Genomic DNA, 26,519 nt, shown 5'->3' with positions numbered 1-26,519 from the left:
CCTGTGTATACAGGGGTTGTATATAGAACCAGAAGCAGGAGCAAAAGTAATAGTGCAGTGGGAATAACAAACTGTGACGCATTAGTAGCCCTAAATTACGGACAGCACCTGAAGGCGTCACTGTCGAGTGCAGCTGGATACTTTGTGCTACCTCAGACAAAGCAGCTCCGATAATGAGATAGCAGTAATTACACACAAAACGCTCCCACAGAGCCACGCGGATTTAGTGGATTAAGAGGTGATGACAGCAGGATTTAATGTGCACCTGGACAGAGTATTGATACACTTTTACAGTCACTGTTTTCTGAGCAAAGAGGCGAAAACGGGGCGAAATCCCGTCTCCACTGTCGGGCCTGAATGTCGAAACTACCAGGAAATGCAGGTGTGTCGGTGCTCGGGGACAATTCGCTGGAGTTTTACCGGGACCCGGTGAGCTTCTACCGGCAGAGGATGGAGAAACACCGGAGCAGGGTGTTTAAGTGCCGCCTGCTCAACAGACCGACCGCCTTCATCTGCTCCGTGAAGGGGATGAGAGAGATGCTTTGTGGTATGTCAACTGTGTATGTGTTTATGTGTGTGCGCGCCACAGGTGAGAAGCAGCATCTCAGATTTCAGTGACGTGTAAAAGTCATTCTTTTCTAATGAGATTTTAAGTCTGCAGCGTGCGTAATAGCGACATTATTAGTGACTTTGTTTTAAAATGTGGTGACTTTTTGGTTTAATTATCTTTGTCATTACACAGGTATTTTGTTACGTGGAAATCAGAGCATCTGTGCTTTCAGCTGAGCTCATAGTAGACTTGCTTCCTTTGCCTCGGAACAATGAGTGCGCTCTGGCCAAAGGAAAAAAAAAAAGAGGAAATTTCCCCTGTATGAAGTAAAACTCACCCCGAGATTAGTATGATCTGTCATGGGAGAGACTCGTGATATGGCTGGAGAGTGTGGACGGAGGATGTGACTCAGATGTCTTTAAAGTAATATAATAGTAGCACAATTAACACTTATAGAGTATCCTAACTATACGATACATTAATTATTTTTGCGAACTGTAATATCAGCATAAGTTGTAAAAATGAAAAGCGCCTAGAGAGAAACAACAGAAAATCACCTGAGACTATCAAGAGGGAAAACAGGAAATTAAATGAGATAATAGTTTAAATGTTTTTTAATAGAGAGGACAATGCAACCTATTATAAGCTAATTAATTATAATACTACTACAAGATATGTCAAGCTTCTTAGTGCATTTTGTTATTTTTGTGAGCACGTATAACTTGATGAAATCCTCAGATAAATGAAGTAATAGCTCACTGTACTGAGATAAACTCACATTTAAGATATTATTACACAATAAACCACTAGACTTATGTGGTTATGAGTTTTATTTTCAGGCAGATATCCAACATGGGGAAATCCACTCTTTCAAAGTCTTTGTGTGAACATACACTGCAATCCATTTTGATATAATCCAGCTCTTCTGTGCTTTGGTTTTAACCCACACAGCTGCATTCAGACTCAAACCCCAGCATGAACATTATGTGTTTGATTGTGTGATCAGTATCTGTACAGTAAATGTGCGTGTATGTTTTGCGTTTCAGAGAAGTCTAGCTTGTTTCTGAAGGACCCAGCTGATTTGATGACCAACGTGTATGGTGACACCGTTGTCACCACTAATGGTAACAATAAGCACACAAATAGTACAAAACAGATCTTCTAAGGTAGCTCTTGAATGTGCAGGCTACACCAATCAGCAGCGATCTTGATAATTGATTAATTGTAATTTTTTAAACGAAAATGGTAAACATTTGCCGGTACCCTTTTGAAAATCTTTTCTGATATTCTTATTCTATGATAGTAAACCGAATATCTTTGGGTTTTGTATCTTTGGTTGGACAAAACAGGACATTTGCAGGCATCACTTTGGGCAGATTAAATAAGAAAATAATTAGTAGATTAATTGATGATGAATGGAAAAATATTTTAAAATGCCACTCAAGACAGTACCCTAGCGTACAAGATCATAACTGCAAAACTGTGCTTGCAAATATAAATATGAGTGACTTACAGTACATTTGTGTGTTTTAGGCGAGGAGGCATGTCTTCTCAGACTGTCTCTCACCAGCCTGTTCACAGGAAGTTGTTTGGAATCATCAAGTCATTATATCACCAGGTAGTAGAAGTTATTCAGCATCAGTTCATGTTGTGTTTGTGGATGTGTGTGATGTGTTTTTATATTGTATTATAATAAATATATTGTTCCTCACAGGCAAACTTGTGTTTGAAATAGGTCCATCAAGATCGTTCTCATTTTTTTGTTCTAGTTGTGTATTTAGAGTCTCTTGAGCAACTGATGTCTCAAGGATATTTGTGGCTGCAAAGCCTTTATTATTGCAACAGCTGTAGTGTGTGTATCCATGTCAAAGTGTTTCCTGACCACTTGTCTGTTCCATGGAGCAACAAATATCTGCAATCATTTTCTAATATGTGAATTCTGATGTTGGAATAAGAAGTAACTGAAGCCTATTTTATTGTTATAATGAATATAAAAAAATACATAATGCACTACCACGACTTGTTTGTGACAAAGATTCTTGTTTGGAAACAAAGTGCGTGTGTGTGTGTCTCTTTTTGTGTTTCAACCTCTTTCTCTCCACAGTGTGTGTGAGCGCCGTCTGAAGGACCTCTCTCTCAGGTAACCCAAACCTCCAGCATTCAAAGCACTTGTTATCAGACACTTTTGTCCAACATGGTGTACAAAGCAGGATTACAAGTTGTTTCACAAGCTCAACAAACTAAAATGTGAAAGATATTTGGATAAACAACAACAGTAGTGTCATAAAAATGGAAAGGAAGTCACACAGCAGCCACACAACAGTTAGGTTTGGTATGGTTTTTATAGAAATAATTTTATTTCTTCATGTTTGTGTTGGTTTTGTTTTCTTATTTTTGTTTGTCTTGTAGGAAAGTTCCCCTGTTCTCATATGTGTAAATACAGTTTGATGTGTGGTTGATATTTTTATTTTCAGTCCATTGTGGGACTGTAACATTTCACTCAATTCATTCCATATTTACGATACAGACTAATTGTTTTGATAACGTTGTTTGATAATGTATGCAGCTAATCAGCGTGTGATCTGTGTGTGTGTTTGCAGTGGCCAGCCAGAGTGTGTGTACTCTGTTTTTAAGTCTCTTGGGACAGAGTTGGTGCTGGGCCTGTTCCTGAATGTACGTGCGGAGGAGGAGCCTAAACTTTACGAGGAAATTGTGCAGCTCTGCACCCAGCACTGGCATGGTAGGAACACACAAATATGCTGTACACACATACACCCACCCACACACACACACACACACACACACACACACAAACCATGATGCACGCAAATACAACCAAGTGTAGACGAGTGCAGGTCTGCATTTGGCCTTCCTAAGCACCCCCCCACCCTCCGCCTTTCTTTCTGCTTCAAATCACTTCAAATAAACTGCTCCTAAGTAAATTTGTCTTCCAGTATAACTCAGCACTAACTCAGACATGCAGACATGTCTAGTAAGTCAGTCACTAGCATTTTAGACCTTGTACCTTGCTGTACAGTATTGCAAAATAACCCACATCCCCTTTAATTTCAGTTCAGCATACATGACTTTTGCCCTGTTGTTTTGACCACCACCTCCTCCTCCTCCTCCTCCTTCTCCTCCTTCTCCTTCTCTGCCCCTACAGGTCTGATCTCTGCTCCGGTCAATGTGAAGGTTCCTCTGTGGTCGTCTGGTTTCTCCATTGCTCTGGACGCAAGAGACAAACTGATGGACATCATCAAAGACAAACTGGAGAATGACACACAGGGGTGAGACAGCATGTGTCACTGTACCACCGACAGACACCCCCCCACCCACCCACACACACACACACACACACACACACACACACACACACACACACACACACACACACACACACACACACAGAGGAAAACGCCCCATTGCTTCTCTTCTTCCCATCTTAGTCTCTTGCATCTTCCTGTTTTCTTTCTCTCTGTCTTTATGTCTCTTGCATACAGGCACACACACACACTCTCTCTCTCTCTCTCTCTCTCTCACACACACACACACACACACACACACACACTCAAGAGGCAGAAGTACAGTAAAAGCAGGAACACATCTGGGCTTTCAGACAGCCAACACAGACAAAAATTTGGTGTCTTTTTCTTGTTCCTGCTTCCTGCAGACTGCTGGTAGTTACGTAAGTATTTAGTCAAGGCACGTTACAGTAAGTGGCAGCAAGTTCTTCTGCTGAACAAAGCAGAAGTGTTGAAAAATGTGTTGAAAAACTGATGTGTTGAAAAACTGCCTCACATCATGTTTTTCATTATGCCAACTTTTCCACCTCAGCCAAGTGTAGCATTTTGTCCATTTTAGCTTCATATTTTGTACACAAATTGAAAACGTGCTGTATATGCAATAAGTATTTTAAAATGTCCACAATGAGTAATATTTTGCCTCCTTTTGCTATTCTCTCAATTCCTGTTGGTCAGGGTAGAGGATTTAAAATACCTTTGAAATACAGTGACACTACCTACTCAAAATCATGGTGGCTCATTGCAGGTACATTTGTGTGCATAAAACTCTTTACTTCTATGCTATAAATGACAAACTCATAGAGGCTGTGGATTTCATTTGTTTATAATAACCCTGCTGTCACTATTTATTGGTTTATTAGAATTTTGCTCTCTCCTCTCCTCTCTCTCTAGTTTTGTCGGCTCTCTTGCCTCTTTGCCGCTGCCGGATTCCAGCTGTGCCTCCCAGCACCTCCTGCTGTTCATCTCAGCTCTGATCCCTAAAGCTCTGGCATCCCTGCTCACCTCCTTCACACTGGCACTCAGTGGAAACGAACAGGTACAAAAACACTGCTCTTGTGGCTTTGATTAGTGTCATTAAGATGTGCCCTTGAATGCAATTAAAACATACCACCCTCTTTGATAACCATAACCACAGGCCATGACTTTTCTTGCCCAGTTCTTTCTGCTTTCAATGAAACTAATGAACAAAGATTTTTCTCTGTGCGCCTGAGAAGACACGCCAGCGAGCAATGGATGACCCTGATTACTTGCGTGGAGTACTGCTAGAGGTTCAGAGACTTTGGCCTCCTTTCATCGGTGGACGCAGAATAGCTGATCAGGTAGGAAAGTTTCTCTTTCCTTTTGTAAAGCCATTACAGGTTTGGTCTTGATCAGTGTTTTTCACGAGCATGGGGAGTCTGCATCATTGGCTGCTGCTCATTGTTAGTAAATTTTATCTGAAGGGACATAGAGATTCAAATTTTGCATCCAAATCAAATGTTTCAGAGTTTTGCGTCCCCTGTCTGGACAGAAATTAGCTGTTATGTAATAATTTTAATGTTAGATACCAGTCTAATTTTAAAAAGTCAGACTTCACATGTGTGATGCTGAGTTTATGTTATACAAGGACCTGTGATTGCATCACACGGAAAATACTGAGCTGCTGTGTTGTGACCATTTATGCTTCACGTTTTAGTAAAATTAGCTTCCAGTCACTGGATTAGTGAACCTTAAGCAACATACAGAGCAAGGATAAGAATAAGAATAAGATACGAGCACATTAAAGTTAAGTACAACCTATCGTATAAAGTATGTTATGTTTCATTTGGGTGTTTTAACAAGACTGTTAAATAGACAAACTGTTACAACGAATAACTTTATTATTATATTGTATTTATATTCCTGTAGGCTTTAAAAAGTGACACAAACCAGGATTTTATTGGCTGTTTTCTGTGTTACACCTCTTACCTCTAGATGGCAACATATCACTGTAGATGAAAGTCTCCTCCTTCGTCAGGTCCTCTCTCTTGAGTGCACTAAGCAGTACTGAGAGTTACAGGTGCTGGACGAAGTTCACAGACACCTTACAGCACATTACATCAGCCCCCCACTAAGTACCGCTTTAGTCAGTCTTTTAATGTTCAGTTTTTAATGATAGTCACTCAGCTGCTGTTGGTAGGTGTTCTGTGGCAGCCTCTTCTTTTGTGACTTTTCCTCTGTAAGAGATTTTTCAGTATTGGTGAGGCAGAAACAAACAGAGACAGCTTCACAATGGGATCCTCGAACGTTGATTGCTACTAGCATTGTGTGTGAACCTCCTCAGAGGTCTGACTACCAGTATCTGAGCTGCATAATGTGTTCTAATGACAATGTGATATATAAAGTGTCGGTAGATCAGTTACAGCATGGAGGCATTTGCTGAAATTCACTGAACTGGTATTTACTGCTGGACCGTTTTATTACTGTACTGTAATACTGTTACTGTACTGTACTGTTTTTTTTGTTTATCATTAGTTGTTCCATGCAGCCATCTTTTCCACATGCTTGATATTCTGATGTATCTTACATCCAATGTTTCTACTGTATTTGTTACAACATTGATTTTCATTCATTAAAATGATTGCCTTCTGGTTTGACATCACCACTGTCAGCCAGTAAAATCCCACCTTTACTTAAAGTTCTGTCTCTCGATTGGCCGGCTGCTTACTCTCAGGGCGGGCCGTTCACAGTGTCTCCACCTCCTCTCTTACCAACTTTCTTTGATCACTGTGACCTCATCAAACAGCCTTATGCAACAGCCCAATCAGAGGCATTGATCCGTCTCTGTGATTGATTGGCTTTGCCTCCCCGGAAGGAAGGGAGTTGGACGGTCGGTGCAGGGGGGGGTCAGGGCTTGGTGGTGGGAGTGATGTGTGCTGGTGACACTGTGAAACCGAGTGGAAAGTCATTTGTCACTTCTTGGAAATGCACCAGTACACTTTGATTCCTGATGGCCTCAGTGGGACACGGGTTCATGACGTGGAGTTTCAGATTGTTTAGAGAAGAATGAACTCAAAGAATAGTTATATTTTATTTCTGCAGTCATAAAGTATGCAAAAGGTCATGGTGTCAGACTCAAATAGAGCAGTTTGTCACCTAAATTCTGTGCAGAAAGTACAAGTAGCTCCTTTGGAAAATAATACAGAAAAGAGGCACATTTTCACGCAGACCTATGTTTTGCATTGTTTAACATTGAATACTGAACAAGGTACATAAACCGAAAGAACACGGCAAAAGAACAAACATGCTACAAAAAAGGAAAGGGGTTAAAACAGTTGATGAGATGTTTACGTGTGCAGGCGGATGTGTGAGAAAAAACAGAGATGATTAGTATTCACAGTCAGGTGGAAAAAGTCGAAGCTCCATCCAAGTGAAACTAAGATATGCAATAGTTTTAGCAACCTGAATGTGTTTTTGTGTATGTGGATCTGCCAGAGAGAGCATGAGGGAGGGAGAGAATGAACTCAACAAGGACAGAAGCATTTTTCAGTGAGAAGCGGGAGAAAGAAAGAGATTTGTAAAAGATTTTCCACTCCAGCAGAGAGAGACAGAGAGAAAAATGAGAAAGAGGGTAGAGGATAGAGAAACAGTGATCATGTTCTCTGGCAGTCCATTAGTGCAGCTACTAATGGATGTAGTGAAAAGATGAATTAAAAGGGCAACAATTGGGTAAGTGGTCTTTTTGCCCCAAGGTGGCTCCTTTTCCCAGAGCTTAGTGAAAAATGAACTCAGGATTTTCTTTCTTTCTTTCTTTCTTTCTTTCTTTCTTTCTTTCTTTCTTTCTTTCTTTCTTTCTTTCTTTCTTTCCTTTTTAGGTTTAAAATCATTTCAGCCAAACATCAGAATGAAAGAAGTCTCCCACTCATTCTGGTTTTAAGGTGTATTAGTAATTGTTCTTAAAGTTGCATTATTTTGGTGTTCCCAGTTCAGTTTCTGTTCTGGTTATATGTAATATAGAAAAAAATATTGGGACACCTGACCATTACTCCAACAGGGACTTTAATGACATCACATTCTAAATACATAGACAGCTTTGCAGCTATAACACCTTCCACTCTTATGGGGAGACTTTCCACAACATTTTGGAGTGTTTCTATGGGAAATTTTGCCCATTCATGCAGTAGAGCATTTGTGAGGTTAGGCACTGATGTTGGACAAAAAGGCCTGACTCGTAATCTCCATTCCAGTTCATTCCAAAGGTGGTGGATGGAATTGAGGTCAGGGCTCTGTGTGGGTCAGTCAAGTTCTTCCACACCAAACTCATCCAACCATGTCTTATTTGGGTGTGGTGGAGTGATTAATGTGACAAAAATGCCCCCCCCCCTCCATTAGCCAGCTGATGTGCCCTTGAGCAAGGAACTTAACCCCCAATTTGCTCCCTGGGCGCTTGATGTAGCCCATTGCTCCTGTGTGTTTCACTTCATGTAATTTGCTGGGTGTTGCATGTGTGTTCAACTAAGGATGGGTCAAATGCAGAAGACAAATTCAGTGTGTGTATGTAAAAATATATACTGCCAATAAAGTGATTATTCTTCTTCTTTATGGACCTTTGCTTTGTGCACTGGGGCACAGTCATGCTGGAATAGAAAAGGGCCTTCCCCAAACTGTTGCCACAAAGTTGGAAGCATAGCACTGTCCAAAATGTCTTCGTATGCTGAAGCATTAAGATTACTCTTCACTGGAAGTGAGGGGCTGAGCCCAACTCCTGAAAAACAGTTCAGTAAAGTTCCATAAAGAGGGGCGCCTGAATACTTTTGTCTATATAGTGTATCTGCACTAAAATCCTGAAAACTCCTGATCAACAGTTTTTTAGAATACAAAGATGTTGCAGATGTGAAGCAGGGTTTAGCATTGCACTATTGCTAAGTTTGAAATTTAGAAATGAAAACCAGTCTCAGCCCGGTTAGTCAGAATGTTCATCCAGTCAGGTGTAGGAATTGTCTTGGTGACTCTAGTGGGGATAGAGGCTAACATATTACAATATTTTACAAGCTTTGTATATTGAGTCATCAGTTGCTGGAAAAATGACAACGCTTTCTTTTGCTTTTCAGTCTAGATATATTGATTAGATACAGAGAAAGAGAAGTAGAATTAATTTAGATAAGATATTATGATGTAACATCTTCTTTTGTGTGTGCAGGACTCCACCCTTGCAGGGTTTCATGTCCCAAAGGGTTACGGTGTAATCTATATCAGCCACTCCGTCCACCGTGACCCAGAGGTGTTCCAGCAGCCAGACAGCTTCCTGCCGGAGAGGTGGAGCGAAAGGTGAGGATCTTCAACTTGTCTTGCAGCCTTACTGTCTATAAAGTTCAGACCTCAGCTTTTAGGTTGATGGAGAAACGTCCGCGGTATGTGCAACTCTGTTCACACACCATACCTGGTGCTCGCTGTGGCTTAATTGTGGCATCACGCAAATGCACACACACACACACACACACACAATTACACTGACCATTAAAAGGAAGAAGTGGGAGGAAGCTTTCAGTGCCTTGACACATTAAGGGTCGAGGAAATGCGTCACAAAAAGCCATTTCATAAAAGACAGAAAGAAAAGAGAAGAAATATAAATATATATATATATATATATATATATATATATATTATTTATTGTATGTTTCATTTAGACATGGGTTTGGTAAAATGTTGGATAATGTTTAAGAATAAACAGAATTAAGATGGAGAGGAGTAATAACAAAGAGATGGATACTCAAATGGTTCATATATGAGTGTTTAATGATGCACTGGCATGAATGACAATACAAGTCATGCACAATTATCCAAACTTAGACACAAAGAATAACCACAAAATAGCAGCCATATGACTAGCTGTGGAAAAATGGGCTGCTTGTTTCTAAATTGAAAAAAAAAAAAGAAGTCCTCACATAGTGATTCATTGTGACTCAATATTCACACCTGCTAACTGCCTGGACAAACGGTTCCATAGCTAACTGAGCCAACTACAAAGCTAAAGGTAGCTTGCTAGTATAGTATGAACTATTTGGCGTGACGAGGAAAGGAAGAATGGTAGTGGTCAACATATCTGACCTGACACTGATCTAAAAGCTTAATAATCACACGAACTTGGAAAAAATTACGTTACACACACACAAACACACACACACACACACACACACACACAAAAAAAAAGAGAATCATACAAACATCACTAGACAGATGACCAGATTTTGTCAGTTTGTTGATATTTCTCCTTCCAAACTGCAGAGATACTGCTGACTCAGAAACACACATTTCTTTGTGTATGCACCTATAGAAATATAACAAAGTCACATCTTTATTTCTCACAAGTCACATCTTTATTTCTCAGTCTAATGTAGTATACTGTTTGGACCCATAAAACTGCTATTTTCTGATGTTATTTTAAAGCCTGTATTGCTCCAGTGACTTTACTCTGTATTTACTATTGAAGGCATTTCATAAGATACAATAGTGCAAATTGATTTTGTGAATCAATTGTCTGAAAGCAAACTATTAGTTCATAATAGCTTGGCTCTTCAAGCGTTTAAAAACATGTACATGAATTGGCTCATGCAAACTGGGAATATTTCCTAACTGGGCGATATGCTGGAACAGATCTAGCCATAGGATTTACTGACTAATTAACAAATTTAAAAAAAATGAATGATGATTGAAGACCGCTTCTCCTTTTGCCTGTGGTCAGTGACCCTTGTATAAGTGTAATAATGCATAATAAGACATCCTGATATATAAAAATAACAGCTGAGGCTCTGTTTCGACATCCTCCCCTAAACATCAGAATAGTAATCAGCTTTGTCTGGGGCTCTAGACTACAGCTCACTTTATGATTCCGTATTGGAAAATCACACTGGTTATTGCCACACATACATACGCCTACGTGGTTACCATAACAACCGATGCAGATAGATTAACAATGCCTGAGCACATAAATCTGACCTGATCTCTTTCACATGTGCTGTACAGCACAGACAGACAGGGGAAAAAAACAGATTTGTTTAGCTTCTGAACAGAATAAAGATACACCAAGAGACACTTGAAGACCAGTTATGGGTCCACATCCCTGATTCACATCCTTCTCTGATACCTGAAATGAAACCTGACCTGGCTCCTTTACTAATTCACTCTTTCGTTCAACTGTTTTAATTCATCCACCTCCTCCATTCACCTGTTTATTCTCATTCATGCTTGTTCATTCAGGCGACAGAGCAGGGGGTGAGGGGAAATCTATGAATGTATAGATGTAGGTAGTTGCTGCCATGGAAACTGGTCACCTGACACCATTTTTACCAATAGGGATTCCCCCTTTGTGTGTGTGTGTGTGTGTGTGTGTGTGTGTGTGTGTGTGTGTGTGCAGGGTGGGGGAGAAAAATGCCCTGTGGAGTGGGATGGGATACAGAAAAATGAGTCAGAGAAGATCCTATCCTGCTTCTTTTTCAGACGGGCTGGTATTCCAGGCTCTCAGAACAAAACAGGGGAGAGTCCTCTTTTTATCTGGGGCTTTCCTCTGTCGCTTTAATATAACCACCATTTTAACAGCTCTTTTAGTGGAACTGGCGAATGCAGATATGAAATGCAGTATGAGAACTGAAATACACAGAGGTATTTTTCAAAGTCAAGACATTGTTTGTAAAGACAAGCTCTCAATGGATCAGTCTATTTCATCTTGCTGTGCATACTAGTTTGGTATTTTATTATAATTTCATTTTTCCTACAGTAGAAACATCCACTCGTCAAGGGTTAAGCTTTATTCTCTTACCTCATTCACAGAAATCTGAATGAGTTAAAAAAAAAACAAAACTAACAAAAACAAAACAAATTAAAACATTAATTCACTTAGGGGAAACTGTTGTATATTAATTATCAAATATGTTTTTCTTGATCTGCTTCTACATGACACAGTGTTATTCTAGTGTGTGTCAGTTAAAATTGACTGAAGAGTGTGTGAAGGCAACAGAACACTCAGCTGGAGAAAGAAATCTATCAACGAACAGACATGTAGCTGCTGCCATGGTAACTGGCCACCTCACACCCTTTTTACCAATGGGGATTCCCTGTGTGCTTTGTGTGTGTGTGTGTGCGTGTGTGTGCGTGGGATGGGGTTAAAGAATGAGTCAGAGGAGATTTTTCCTGACAATATGATGTAAAATCCAGCAGACGTATAAAGATGTACCACAAAAGATGTGAAATGTATGTGCCTAAAGTTTTGACCACACCACATGAAGTCCAAGACATGCAGACACAGAGCCTGAGCTTCCTGAGTGTGGTAATGCAGTGCTGTATTTTGTTACAAGCAACCAATCCCATTACAGACAAAAACCATAAATGAACTGATCCCACTGACATGTATTGTCTGTGTATCCAACCATGATACAGCTTATTCATCTCCATTGCAAAAACTATTAAGAATGAACCACATTGCTGCTCTGGCTGACATGATCCTTCATTACAGTGAGTTAGTGTGAACTGAGTTGAAGTTCATTCCACATGCATCGTCCTGCAAAACTCACTAGCTAAAATATAGTCCAAGATATGTACGCCATTTAGGCTTCTCACAGTGCTGATCAGTAAAAACTACAGACTCATATTTAAATATTCACTTCTGCAGTTGGCATCAGCTGGTTTGAGACTGAGAGCTAATTGTGGTTAATTCAACGTTTTGATTTATTTATGTGTATTCTATGTGAGTTAACTGCTGCTAAAACTTCAGATTTTTCCAACGAGATGATTAATTATCCATTTTTCCTTCTCTAGCTGTCTTTCTGTTTGTGTATGTGTTTGCTGTAGCTACTCTTCCAGCCTTCCATTTATCATCCAGTCTGTTTCTTTTTCCTCCTACCTGCATCCTTCTTTGCTCCTCCATCTGTCAGTCTTCCTGGAGATTATTTTCCTGTCTGTCTTGATAGTTGCCTGGCTCCTTTCCTTGCCACCTGGCTGTTTAATTTAATGACTGCAGTCCTGTTACATAACAAGCCCACCTACAATAACTACAGTTTAACCAATTTGTCTACTTGTGTGTTTCTGTATGATAGTTGTGTATAGTATCCACAGTTAGTGCTTCAGTACATATCATCTGCCTGTGTTTGTGTGTGTGTGTGTCTGTATGCTTTTCTAGCTGGAAGCAAATAGCGAAGCTGGCAAGTTAACGTCCTATCAGCTAAACGCCCACACAGGCTCTGGCCATGGATAAATGAATCGGAAACGCTACCAAACACAGATAAAAATCTGAGCTACTGCAGCGGGTTTGTGTTGCTGGTCATAGATAAATCTGAGAACATGGTGCTTTTTTCCTGTCAATAAAAAATAGTGACATCAGTTTTCTATTGAACAGCAAATCGTCAGTACTCCATTTGAGATAAGAGTGAAGTCATTAGATTAGTACTGTCTCTGTTTCAGCAAATCTAAATCTAACTCTAAAGTCAGCTTCAGGTCTGCTAGTCATGACCTGTGTAATATGCATGCTATATCTAGACTTATTTAGTATTCTTATATATTCAGTATTGTTCAGTGTGATTAATTTTACACTTTATAGTAGTAAAGTAATACGTTAATCACACTGAACAACAGAGTATATCTCCCACCCATTCAGCATATTTGATATAGCCTTATGCTGGTCTGCTTGCTAAGACTTCTCTTTCTTTGTCTAAGTATTGCAGGACTGCGTTGTACACTACAGAAATTATTGTTTCAGGATGGCCATAATAGAACATTAAACCATTAGACAGATGCTGCAGAGAACACTAATATTCTCCCTTCTGTCTCTAACTCTGTCTCACACACATACACAGAAAGCCCTCTCACACACACTGGACCCAGACTGTACACACCATTAATGCTTCCTGTTTGCCTTTAATCAGAGCTCAGGTTTCAGGAAGACAGGATGCATTAGCGGTGAGAGGGGAGAGATGGCCTGCATTAGCAGGCTGTTGACAAACCTGTTGGCTGGAAACAACCAGCATCTCTTCATTTTAAGTATATTTTTAGAGGGGTTACTGCAGGTATTGCAGAGAGAGTCAGACAGAGTAGTTATGTCAAGTTGTGACAATGATTCAAGCCCATGTTGTGTTGTCTTGAACCTTCACACTTGACACATCCGTTCTGTTCAGAGGTGATTTTCTCTTGATTCCCAAAAGAGAAATCAACCATCTAATTGACTCTTTTGTGACAGAGAGGTCAGAAGCTGAGATGTGCTGTTTAGAGATGCATTTCCATTTCAGATGGATATTTTTTTGAGTCTTTGATCTTTCATCCTTAAAGGTACTGTGTGAAGTTCTTGACCACTGGACGCACCAAGGAACAGTGTCTATCCGTTTTAGCATTTTATCATGCTGACGTTTGTTATTTAGCAGTAAATACAAAATAGAGCTCAGGGTGTCATTACTTTTGCTGTTTTTTTGGTCATCAAATCAAACAAAGACAAATTTTGACCTGAAGGCAGCAATACTACTGTACACCCAAGTGATTACAGCTGTCCCTCTGGGAACCATAAGAGTTTATACAAAACTTCATGGCACTCCATCTGACAGTCACTGCGATATCTCAGTCTGACAAAATTGGTGAACTGACCAATAGATAGAACACACCATAGAGATATCATGTTAGCATTCCTAAAAATATTGCGTTGGTAGAAGACTACAAAATCAATGAAGAAATGAACAAGCACACGCAGACAATATTGTATGCTATTATTAGATTAGAAGTGAAATATATACTGTTGTTTGTGTTTCAAAAACATTCTCCCTTCTCAAAGTGCCAGATTTGATAACATCTGTATTCCTTTAAAACAACTTTCTGGTCCTGCAGTTGGTTGAGAAAACACTGGCTTGAGTACCCTGATTGTAGAACATAGTTGAAATGTTTTGTGTCCCTCTAACTCTTGAACGTGTTAGAATATTGATTTCTTTGCACACATTTGTATTTGTGTCTGACCATGTAAATGTTTGTATATGTGCAGGAATGCAGGCCAGGAGCACTTCCTGTGTTCCTTCGGCAGCGGGCCCAGAAGCTGCATTGGAGCTAAACTTACCGATGTCTTCCTTAAGGTGACTCCATTTCTTTGCTCATAACGCACATAAATGCATAGGTACATGCACATACAAATACACACACGTAGTGCTATGTCTCATTCGGTTTATAACATGGTCTTCTTTTCGAGTGAGGGAAGTAAAAGACTGTGTGATGGTTCTCTTTTTCACTTCCTTTGTGATTTGCATTGAATGAATGTTCTGTAACCACAGTTAAAATGCTGAGATGTTGAGACAGTCGTGGTTTAGTGGCCTCAGCTCTTCATTTTTCATTTTGAACTGCAGGGTCACATTTTGAGCGAAGTCTAAAGTCTTCACTTTAGTGTGTTCATCCTCCTCAGGGAAGAAGGAGAGGGTGCAACAGAGCTCATGTAAAAATATATATAATTTGTAATCGGAATTTGTAGAAATACTACATGAGCATTTACAGTATCACTGGTGTGAGCTAGAGGCAACCAGGTAGTTTGTCCTCATCTGTCGACAATAACAGTTTAAGAAGAACAGTATTCTGTTCATGTGGGGTAAACAAAAACTTTACAAAAGTTGTATTTTCCTCATTTGATTTATTGAAGATGACTGACAAAATATGGAATATGAACAAAGAACAAAGTCTTATTAGTTCATATGTCACTGACAGTGGCAGAGAGAGGTAAACCATCCCATAAGTTTCGGTAAAGAGAGCACGTCTCATGAGAATGATGAAATGCTTGGCTGTATGTTCTGTGGTGAGTGTGTGTGTGTCTGTCTGTCTTCCTGTCCTTGTGTGTGTGTGTGTGTGTGTGTGTCTGTCTGTCTGTGTGTGTTCATCTGAGATATCAGAGTGGCAGCCAGAGAGCCCAGGTACAGACTGTCCTGTTTAAACCACCTGCTAGTCCCCACTGCAGCACTCACCATAGCCACCGTTGCCTATATACTCCAGAGACACACAAACAAACACACACACACACACACAAATGCAAACACAGCCTTTGGAAGGCACTAGAATGAGACAGGTGTGTTGCAGGTGTGACAACAGCAAGGAGAAAGATTTATTTCCCATGCAAGGGCGTTCCCACTGGGAACAGCTGTGTGCTCTGCGCTTCCACACTGGGGAAAGGTGGGCGGCACCAGTTTGAAAACAACCACAGTGGATTCCCAGGGTTCTAAATTGTAAACTTGTGCAACTGGGTTGGAAGGATCCCCTCTGGTTTTAAGTAATCACAGCTAAACCTAGTGTAGGTGGAACATTTCAGATAAAATGAAATTATTCGATTTTATTTTCTTTGTTAAATACGCAGAGTTTTATTAATTAATAAGTATTTTTGGACACACTTTCAGAAAGCTGAAATGTCAACTGTTGCCATCTAACTCCATCATTTGGGTAAAAGTATTTTTATTTTGCCAGGCTGACTTTTCAGTGTTTCCTGGTGGCTCGTTTTGAAAAACTCTTTAAAACATTATGTGTATTCTTGTATATTCTCTGTTGTGTAGAGATAATAAGTCCTACTGTAGTATCACAAATACAAGGAAAATTTCAGATTTGACTGCTAATTGATTCTACTATAACCGTGTTCAAATGCTAACATGCTTGAAGGTAGATGTTAGAACACTGTGTTTTACCTTTTCACTTTATTCATTTATTTATCCAGCTCTTTGAATTCATAGTTTGGCTTTGGTTGTTGATGCTTCACCAAATCTAAAACAGAGCAGGACAGCCTACAGCAGAACAGATAGTTCTGTTTTATTTTGAGCTGATGGGCTACAGAGTCTTGTTTTAATGACTTCATTCACTGCCAGGTCATCAGCTTATTGTCGCTGTTTCTCAATGAATGTGGTGAGGAAGACCAGACGAGACAGCAGAGGGAAGGAAGCAGATTGCACCCGTCAGCCAATGAGGAGCTTATCTCAGCAGCTGACATCCGTTGAGTCAGACTGTTAACTCACACACTTAAAGTATGTTACTTAACCTACGCCGCCAGATTACAGTCAGAAAGACAGCTTTTAGAAGTTTTTCTTCTTAGGTTATTAAATGGCTAAAAACAGCAACGCATGCATACAAACACCATAGGCATGGGGGTGTTAGTGCAAGCTATCCAAAATGCAACAGTGAGAGATGACTCATATACATACACACACACACACACGCACATGCACATGCACACACACACACATTCATGAGTCATTGTTTATGTTGGGCCTGATTGAATGGAGCTCAGGTGAAATTTCCAAAGCAGTTTAATGATCTGCTCTCTCCTCATTCTGGTTTCCTTGCTGTTCAGGAGGACAATCATATCTCATTATTTAAAACTGGATTTCTCTTTCTAGATAACCAGAGGCTGCTTGTTTGTTACTCCCCCCCCCCCCCCCCCCCCCCCCCCCCCAGGCTCCCATGTCCAGGTTACTCTGGATATGGGAGAAAGATCTGACCATACCACTGCCTTTGAGATAACTGAAATATGTATCACTGCCTCATAGCCACCGGACGCTGGTAGGCAAAATACTGTTAATAGCTCCTGGAGAAGGGCTTACTCTCGAGTGGATTAATTACAAAAACACTGCTGTAAAGATGCGTGCTATTTAGTTAAATGGAATTTAATAACACTTGTCAGCTTGCAAGCTCTGGGATATGTAGCTTTCCAAAGCAAGATGAGATAAATAACAGAGCTCCAAAGAGTCCTAAATAATCAATGCCGTCACTGCAAGTTTATAAGTATAATAAATATACGAATAAGTACATTTAAAACCCTGAAAATGTTTTTGTGTTGCATGTCAAGGGCAACACATTTTACATGCTGCAGTTCATTCTGTGTTGAGGTGGTTGGTTTACAAGGTGCACTTGGATGTGCCTTCAAGGCCCACATGCTTTGCACAGCAAAGAATTTATGAGATGTACCTGAATACACCAAGAAGTCCTTGTCTCTAGTATCAGAGTGTATCAGACTCGGAGGCAGACAGACAGACAGCAGCCGACAGAAGCAGCACATGAGTAAATTACACCAAAACATGGTAGATACTCCCAGCATGTTTTTTTAATTTTGTGACTTACATTTAACTGCCAGTGTGGTGAATAACTTTACAAAATATACTCACCAAACAGAAAAATCAACCCACATTTGGCACTTGGCAGACTTTGGACCCATGGCATTATACTTTCATAACATACATAACGTACTTTCAGATACTTTGGCTTGTTTAGGGGAAGGTATCAAGTATTTTCAGGTCAAAAGGCTGAAGTACAAGTGGAATCATAAGCCTGGAGAAACCAGGGAAAGCCTGGGAGACTCTCGCTGGTTGTATTTCCATCCCCTGCATGAATTTCATTACACCCAGTCGCACATTATTAAACTTTTTCAAGTTTGTGAGAATTCCTGAGACTGAAAATGTGCTCTTCATGTACACATTTTTTGACAGTTCATGAAGTACACATTAAAAAACATAGCTGTAGATAATGCAATTACTAATTAATCTTCAAATTTAAAGTATCATTTTTAATTCGATTTAATTTGAAATGTAATTTAATGACATTTTAAATATTTTTTTTCATTTGATTTAATTTCACCCAGTCTGTGTAATGATGAATATTTTATTTCACATTCACTGGCACAGGCCTGTCATCTGCTATCAGCCAATCACTGTAGAGTAATTCATACAGAAACATGATGTCATCCATACAAACGGGGTCAACCCCGTTCTTACTGTTAGCTTAGGAGTTCTGATTCTCCTAATAAAAGTTGCCCTCTGCAGCACTGAGCAGAGGGAGCCAACACTAATATGTGATAATGTGCAAGAAAACAGACTATCCATCACCTTGTGAGGATTTACTTTGCACTATTATTGTAATCTATGATGCACACTCTGAACATCTCTCACTGTAACCTCCTTGGTTATTTCAAAATCACCAGACCATTTGGTTGATTGGTTCTCAGCAGACTGACCACTTACACATACCAGCACACACACACACACACACACACACGCAGGAGGGCGTGACCAGAGTAAAAAGTAGACCGCAGGGATCTAGGTCAGAGATGTGACTCATCGCCTCCTTGTTCCATCCTCCTCCCTTTCCCCCTTCCTCCCACCACCACCCTTATCCCCCTTCCTCCATTCCCTCACTTCTTTCCTCCCTTCCTCCAGTCCCATTCATTCATTCTGCTCCTCCCCCTATATTAGAACAATCTTCATTCATAAAGTGGAGGAAGGCAAGGCAACTGGAGTTGGTGCATGCTATTGGTCTGCTCTTTGGCTGATTATAAACCAATGGGGAACGCTGGCTATATCACCAGCCATGGGGCTCTGAGTGCACTTAGTATGTAGAATAAAATACACAATATGAGGTTTTACCTGCGTTGTCCTACAATAGTTCAACTTTTACACAAAATGGAGTGAAGTTGGTAGCAGTGTAATGTTAGCTGGTGACATTTTGGTAAAAAATGAGAATTATACACAGTGAGAAAGCTCTTGTTGATGGTCAAATGATCATATATCTAAAAAAAGGGTTGATGTTTTGAGTCATTTCTGCTGTGAACCACCTCCCAAGGACCTAATGTTCTGTTTCAGATTGGCTGCTGAAAGCTGTTGCGTTGCATATCTATTTTGAAACCTGGAAAACGACTTACAAAGAGGCATACAGTGTTATGGAGGCTGTAGCTTTACAAGTTGGAGACTTAATCTGTGTTGGCGGAGGCTCCTGCTCTGCCAAGTGTCTTCTAGTTTAACATTTTTGTTTTTGCACTGCTGTAAAAAATTACGTAATTGTCACTTACGCCCCCACTGCCTTTAACTTTAAATATCATCTGTCAGGGAGAAAGTGAGTTGCATTTATGTCGATGCTGCCCAGCTATCAAACACATTCAGAAACCCATTTTTCTTGTGTTTTGCTGCCAGGAAGCATGTACCTACCTACTAAAGCACTACAGCTGGTGTTTGGACCCTCCATCACAGGACCTTGAGTACAAATGGCTGCCTGTATCTCGCCCTGCCAACCCTCCCAGAATCTCCTTCACCCGACTGGATCAGACCAGATCTTGAAAGTAGCAACACTGACTAGGGGTGCACAGTATATTTAGTGATGTACCTTCTCATACGTTGGGTGGGAGAGCAGTCAGAGCTGTAGCTTGAGGCCAGATATTCCTGTCTAGAATATGCAGAAAAAGCAGTAAAATATGTGAACACACACTGAGAGGGAAACAGTGAGGTTTTCCCCTGCTGCGTATAATACAGTAATAATGCAGGAGATAGCAGAGGGGTGTGCAAGTTTCAGTCTGTGTTTCTCTACCAAATATTCTGCAGCTTTCCTTCATGAACCTGAAATACAAAACAAACTAAATGCCTCATTCTTCCATTGTTGAATCTGTTTTTAATGAGTCAGGGTTTAAAAAAGACTCACCATGAAACTCTTTGGCTCTCTGAACCTGTTTTATACAACAGATGTTGCTTTGAGGTTGAATTGAAAAACAACTTCTCCTTTTTTCCTTTCCATCTATGGCAGCGTTCGTTATGAAACGAAATTGAAATCACCTCCAAAATGGCATCATTTTTTTTTCTTTTCGTTTTTTTGCCACACTGCAGTGTCAGTACTGAGACCAAGCAAATCCAAGGGAACACACACATGCACACACTGAGGTAAGCCCTCAAAATTCCATCACTGACTGCAAACCTGTCTTCGCTCCCTCCCTCCACCACCTATCAACCACCACTGCTTAGCAACAGATCGTCATACCGACACCGACTTGCTTCCTTTTAGCATGCAAGTCTCACACGCGCACACAAACGCAGACACACACTAACCTGGTTATTTTGAAAGCAGTTGGCAATGATATACACACCCTCTGAATCACATGTAAATGATGCCAGAAGACGCCTCAGAGTGCACAGCTAAATTTGAAATAACCTCAGCATTTCGATTGATTGTTAGCACATGAATCATGCACTAAACTTAAATTGAGTCGACAGCATTTATAAAATATAAATTTAAATTATTGAGTAATGTTGAAATGCAGCACATTCTTTGGATTACATATTCTGTATGTTTATATGTGTCTGTTAAATGTCTTTTTTTATGTTTCCTTATGGTTTGAGAAAATATCTAACTTGTTGGTCAAATCTACTATCATGTTACATTGTTAATGTGTGAGATTTCTATATTAAGAAAAAATGGTCACACCTTTTTTTATTTTTCTTTAATTTGCTCATTTTTTCTTTTGAAATACAGAACTTTTTAACCACTTTAAGCATATAAAGGTCCTTCAGACGCCACCATTAAAGAAAGCCCTAACCCTTTTAACAAGATTGAAAGTTCATTCTTTAATATGACAAATCACTGTTCTCAATTAAAATCCAATTAAAGTGCAATACAGTTAGATAGAATAGCGTACAAATGCACAAGAAATGCAGTTTTATGACAATTACAATAAATTGTCTTAATGTATTTTATATAGTCTTTAACATATTCCAGCAGCAAGAATATGTTCACTCTGCACCAGAGCATCCAGCTACAGTGTGAACTGTAACATGTATGAAATGTGAGCTATGCTGTTAATGCTGTCTGCAGTCTGCATAATCAGCTATAGGCATGTGTCTCAGAAAGATGCTTTTGTCCTGCAGTGAGCTGCTCAACAACCCCACTGTGTTCTCTAAGCTGCTCTCACTCACATACGTAACTATACTCCCCCCTATACACAATGAATTATGCTGCAGACACGCATATTTCTCACTCGTCTCACTCAGTCGTCTCTGTTTCTCTCTCACACACACACTTGCAGACATACATCACACAGGATCTGACAGAAAATGGGGTTCTTGTGAGCAGAGTGGTATGACTCACTGCTCCCCCTGCTCTTGTTTGTTAGCTGCTGCTTCATACTCACAACAATTTACGACAGGCAAAAGCAACTTACAGTGAATCCTCTTAAGCACAAGGACGCATGGCTAAGTCTTATTTGTTTTAGCATGTTTCATGTCATTTTCTTTTACAACTATTTCATTGCTCCCCTCGTTCTTTTTTACCCATCTGATCAGGTTTCATACACTGAGTGGACCCTGGCAGACTAAGCAGCTGAAGTAAAGTACTCGTGGTTTTCCTGTTTTAGCTCACTATCTACAAGTCACATGTAATTTCATTCAAGTTGTTTTCCAAAGTACTAGTTCATAGATTGGGGTTTCTCCAAACTATCAGCTACTAGATTAAATTCATGTTTGGTAGAAAATGGTGGAAAAATTCTTCATTTTGGTAATGGATAGGCTGTTGAGTGCAGTAACAGTAAGTTCAGAAACTTGGGAAATAAATTTATTTGCTCTCTTGTCTAGAGTAAAATGAAAGAATCCACTTTCACAGTTTTTAAAGTAAAAACAAATCTATAGCTCACAGCCTTTAGCTTAGCAAAAAGACCAAAGGTAATAAAATCTGCCTTTCAGCACCTTCAGAGCTCACCAATTAACGTTTTATATTTCGTTTTTTAATTATCCAAAAGGAAATAAAAGCTTCTTTCTCATCAGAGCTCCCGAAGAAAAGTGAACATTTGACTCCTGTGTTAGCTGACTTGAAACTGGCTCTTATTCCATATTGATTTTCAGATTTTATTACCTTTAAAGCATTCAATGGCCTTGATCCATATTGTATAAAGAATTTATTGACTGTGAAATGAGACAGGCTGCACCATTTAGATTGTTTAAATTTGTTCTTAAAACTTTTCATAAATATTTAAGCCATGCTACAGTTTTAACTTTATTTCATCCCCCAGTGTTTTTTGATGTTTAATCCTTCCGTTATTTGTGTTATTAATTTCATTGCTTTCATTTTCATCTGTTTTCTTTCTGTAAAACACTTAACCTTCCATAACCTTGAAGAAACCTTTAGAAAAATGCTATACAAATAAATTTTCTCATTATATTAGTTATCTTCTGGAGTCTCTGATGGTCACCGTTGTTGCAAAAAAATAGTTCTGCTCTTGCTCTTAATTTCCATCCTCTGGGCCGCTGAGGCCATCCAAATGTGCTCAAGGATTCGCATAAATGAAAAATGTGAAATAAAAATGTATAATTTCAGTGTCCAGAAAGGTTTGAATATTTCCACAGTTAGCTAGCTATGTTCATGCAGCAGCACAAAATAAATGAAATGAAAAAGTGATGTGGGGGACAACCCTGCACCGGTAAAAGTTCCAAAAGGTGCATTGAAGAAATACCTCAAAGACCCTGAATACATTAAAATTGGATTCATAATGGCTGACAGTGACACTGAGCCTGCAGTGAAATTCTGGCACAGGACAGCTGATTTTTACCCACCTTTATTTTTTTTTCTTATTTATTTGGTAAGATGCATGTTACAAAAGGTGACAACCCCTGACCAAAAACATTAAAAAACCATGGTGTTACTGCACAGAGATGAACTGACTGTAGGGAATAATCATGAAACCCTTAGGTTACCAGATGAACTAATCAGCATTTCATGTGGAATATTTGTTGCATTCCAGGCTAAACCAACCATCTGTGTGCGTCCTTGTGGTCCACCCCTTCACATTTTAAAACATAATTTAAAAGTCAGCTGACCACATGCCCACAGACAATGGCCTAGTGAATTTGCTTTTGTCAGTAATGTTAATGCATCTCAAGAATGTGCAGAGGATCCTTCACTTTTCACATTCACAATTCACACAGTCCAAACTAAGACGTGAAAGGCTTAAATTGATAAGTGAGTTGAAAATCAGAAATTCAGCTGTTTATGTACGTTAATGTAGAGGACTTCCAATATGTCTACCAGATAATGTTTCATTAAGGGTTTCTGTCTTTGACTGAAAAAGGAAATTACATCAGTCACACTCACACATACTTGTGTAGCAGGAGGTAGGACAGTGTGTCCAGATGGCAGAACAAAGCCTGAGGTCACTTTTAATGAGCGAAGCTAATTACCACATGATTGTCCTATCTGTCCACTCCCAGTGGGCTGGTGGCCTTTAACAGGCTATACAACAGGAGGTAAAGGTAGGAAAACCCCATCCCCTACCCCTGCACATGCTGGGAGACACACAAAGAGTAGTCACTGTCAAGTACCGTACATGTATGTGACATACACTCACATAGAATCAGAATCCCATTTACAAGTTTGTTCATTCACACAAGGAATTTGTTTCCAGCTGTTGGTGTCACTCTCTAGAAGCACAGTCAGTATAGACAAAACAGACTCTGACGAATAACAGACACTTTACACTTACTGACATTACTTTACTTAATATATACAGACAAAACAAGGTACATGTTATATACAGATACAAAAGGATATAGCAGATTAAACGTTAACAGTATCAGATTTACAAGTAAATTCTTCGAAAATTCTAAATTGACTACTATACTGTTACTATACTGTTATCTCATGGGATGGTGTATAAACAGCACAGCACTTTTAAGGACATTTTGTGTCTTCTCTCAAATGACTTTTGACATGTGACCATTCTTTTCTTAGTCACGTGACCTATGATAGCACTGGAGAAAAACAGAAAAACACAAGGAAGGGGTTTAGTGAACAGTCTATGTAGCCCTTTTTTTCATGAAAACTGTTCCACAGTTTAAGATGAGCTCTGTTTTTTACCAGTTTGTAAAAATTTGGCACAGTAGTTGAATGTAAACCGTGGTTATAATGACGAATTAATGTTGTTACTGTTGGTCTCGTTTCCAAAGCTGTTCAGTCTTTGGCTTTCCTTGATATCACCTGGTAATCTCAGTCTCATTATTTTGATATCTACAAATGTTTGTCTCTCTGGCAATTCCTGCAACAAACCTCCAGCCCACACTCAAATACACAGAGACACACTCACACACACACGTAAACACACAAGCATGTGCCCTTCAGTGCAGCACATACACTCACTGCTGCTTACTATTGTGTTTGTCTGTGCTCAGACAAGCAGGAAGGAAGAGCCATTAGTCACTGAGGTGCCATCAAGCACTGTTTAATTGTCTCATTTATCTTCCCTGTGAGGCTGGACACCGTGCTGCAGCTCAGATTCAGCAGGGAGCCCTTAGGAGCGGGGCACTCTGCCAAATAAAGTATGTAATTATTTGTTGCAGCAAATGGTCCTATATCTTCTGATGCAAATGTCTTGAGAAGTGGTCAGCTAGTTGTCGGATATATGATAACATCAGTTGAGTTTCAGGGAACTCAGCTTCATAGAATATTAACGAATGTCATGTGATTTGCTGAGGAAGTTGATAGATGTGTGGACACTGTTAAGTTACAATCTAAAGCTCATTATGTCCTCAGTCAACAATATTGACATCAGAGTGAATGGCTTCACGGAGCATGGCCTACATTTATTAACAAGACTGTGGTCTACAGCATGCAAAGTGGCTCTCAGGCTGTATATGGCATAGCAATGTGTTGAGCTAAATGCTAGCATAGACATTGTCCTGACCCAAATGGTCCTGACACTGAAATAACTCAACAGCTTACTACGTAAGAAGACTATTTTAGGACTAGCTGTCATCCTCTTGTGACTCTCATTATAATTTCAGAATTAAAGTCAAGTGTTGTTGCAGCGTTGTTGCCATGATGTTGCAATTGTAATGTGAGAGAAGAAGAGGATACAGGGGAGTACGATGAGAGCTTGGGAGTACAGTTGAGTAAAAGCATCCCACTCCAAACTCCCTCCTCCTTCTCTCATCGACATGCTCTCACTCTGTCTTTTAAACACTTTCAACCACTCGTCCTCCTCTTCTGTTTCTCACATCGTTCCCTTCCATCTCTCTCCCCGTTGATTCTCTCTGGGACTGCAGTAATTAATTTCAACATCATGGAACAACACTTGACCTGTTTTTAGCTACCAGGGTAATAGTTCTATCATCAGTGATGAAGAGGAAGAGGAAGTGGAGGGAAGAGGGACTGAAGGAATAAGATGAGGGAGGAGGTCATTGGAAAGGACAGGAAAGATGGTGTGTAGGGGAGGGGAAGTTCAGCCAGAATCTGAACATTTAACAGCTGTATTTTTTGACTGCGCTAGTATGCTGTTAATTTGAGCTATCTCTCATTTTCTCCAAAGTTAACCTTTTCCACGAATCAAGCTTACATAATCATTTATCACAGATATTTTTTGGCATCCATGGCAACACTCAACATTATTGATACAAGTTTTAAATATCTTCAGTCAAAAAAGAACCCTATTGTTGGGAACTAATTTCACCAAATTAGATACATATAGTATTTAAATTTTGGTTTTTGCTTTCACTTTTAGACAAACTGGAAAACCAAAGATTAAAACTAGATTAGATTAACTAGATTAACTAGATTAAATCAATGCTGAAAAACATAAATCTTGGTCAGACCCAGTCATCCACATTTGGACAGACACAGTGAGTAAGTGGCCCAGCAGACTGGGGCACCATCCAGACACACTGCATTCTTACCCTCAATCTGTGCCTTTTGCTTGGTGTTAGAGAGCTCAGTATGTTTATCCTCAGCTGTTTGGAAAGCTTGCTACCCAGAGACAACAATAGCAGGCCTGTTTCCTCTACAGCTTTAGCCGTGCTCACACAGTTTGAATTAAAGAGTCACACCATTTTCTAATTGTTCCTCTATCACCCCAGACCATGAGTTATGCACAATAAACTTAGCTGTTCACCCAACTAAGTAAACATCCAAAGTGGTAGGAAAGCAGAATA

General features: G+C 39.8%; 1 protein-coding gene across 2 annotated transcripts; it reads left to right on the top strand.

The window, feature by feature from the left end:
* Positions 1 to 112: 112 nt before the first annotated feature.
* Positions 113 to 21,035, top strand: LOC124051747 (cytochrome P450 26B1-like). 2 transcript variants are annotated; one of them, XM_046375401.1, is made up of 11 exons: positions 113 to 547; positions 1,597 to 1,674; positions 2,084 to 2,168; positions 2,655 to 2,690; positions 3,151 to 3,290; positions 3,714 to 3,837; positions 4,744 to 4,888; positions 5,067 to 5,171; positions 9,011 to 9,138; positions 14,822 to 14,909; positions 16,668 to 17,210. In XM_046375401.1, exons 1-11 carry the CDS (start codon positions 358 to 360, stop codon positions 16,794 to 16,796), a joined length of 1,248 nt encoding a protein of 415 aa, XP_046231357.1. In that variant the 5' UTR covers positions 113 to 357; the 3' UTR covers positions 16,797 to 17,210. The 2 variants fall into 2 exon arrangements, with proteins under 2 accessions (XP_046231357.1, XP_046231356.1); XM_046375400.1 differs by lacking the exon at positions 16,668 to 17,210 and adding an exon at positions 19,758 to 21,035 and having other exon boundaries at positions 114 to 547.
* The last annotated feature ends 5,484 nt before the right edge of the window (positions 21,036 to 26,519 follow it).

This window comes from Scatophagus argus, chromosome 20 (assembly GCF_020382885.2).
Source record: "Scatophagus argus isolate fScaArg1 chromosome 20, fScaArg1.pri, whole genome shotgun sequence".
Lineage (NCBI taxonomy): Eukaryota > Metazoa > Chordata > Actinopteri > Scatophagidae > Scatophagus > Scatophagus argus.
This window is presented reverse-complemented; position numbering and strand designations above follow the sequence as displayed.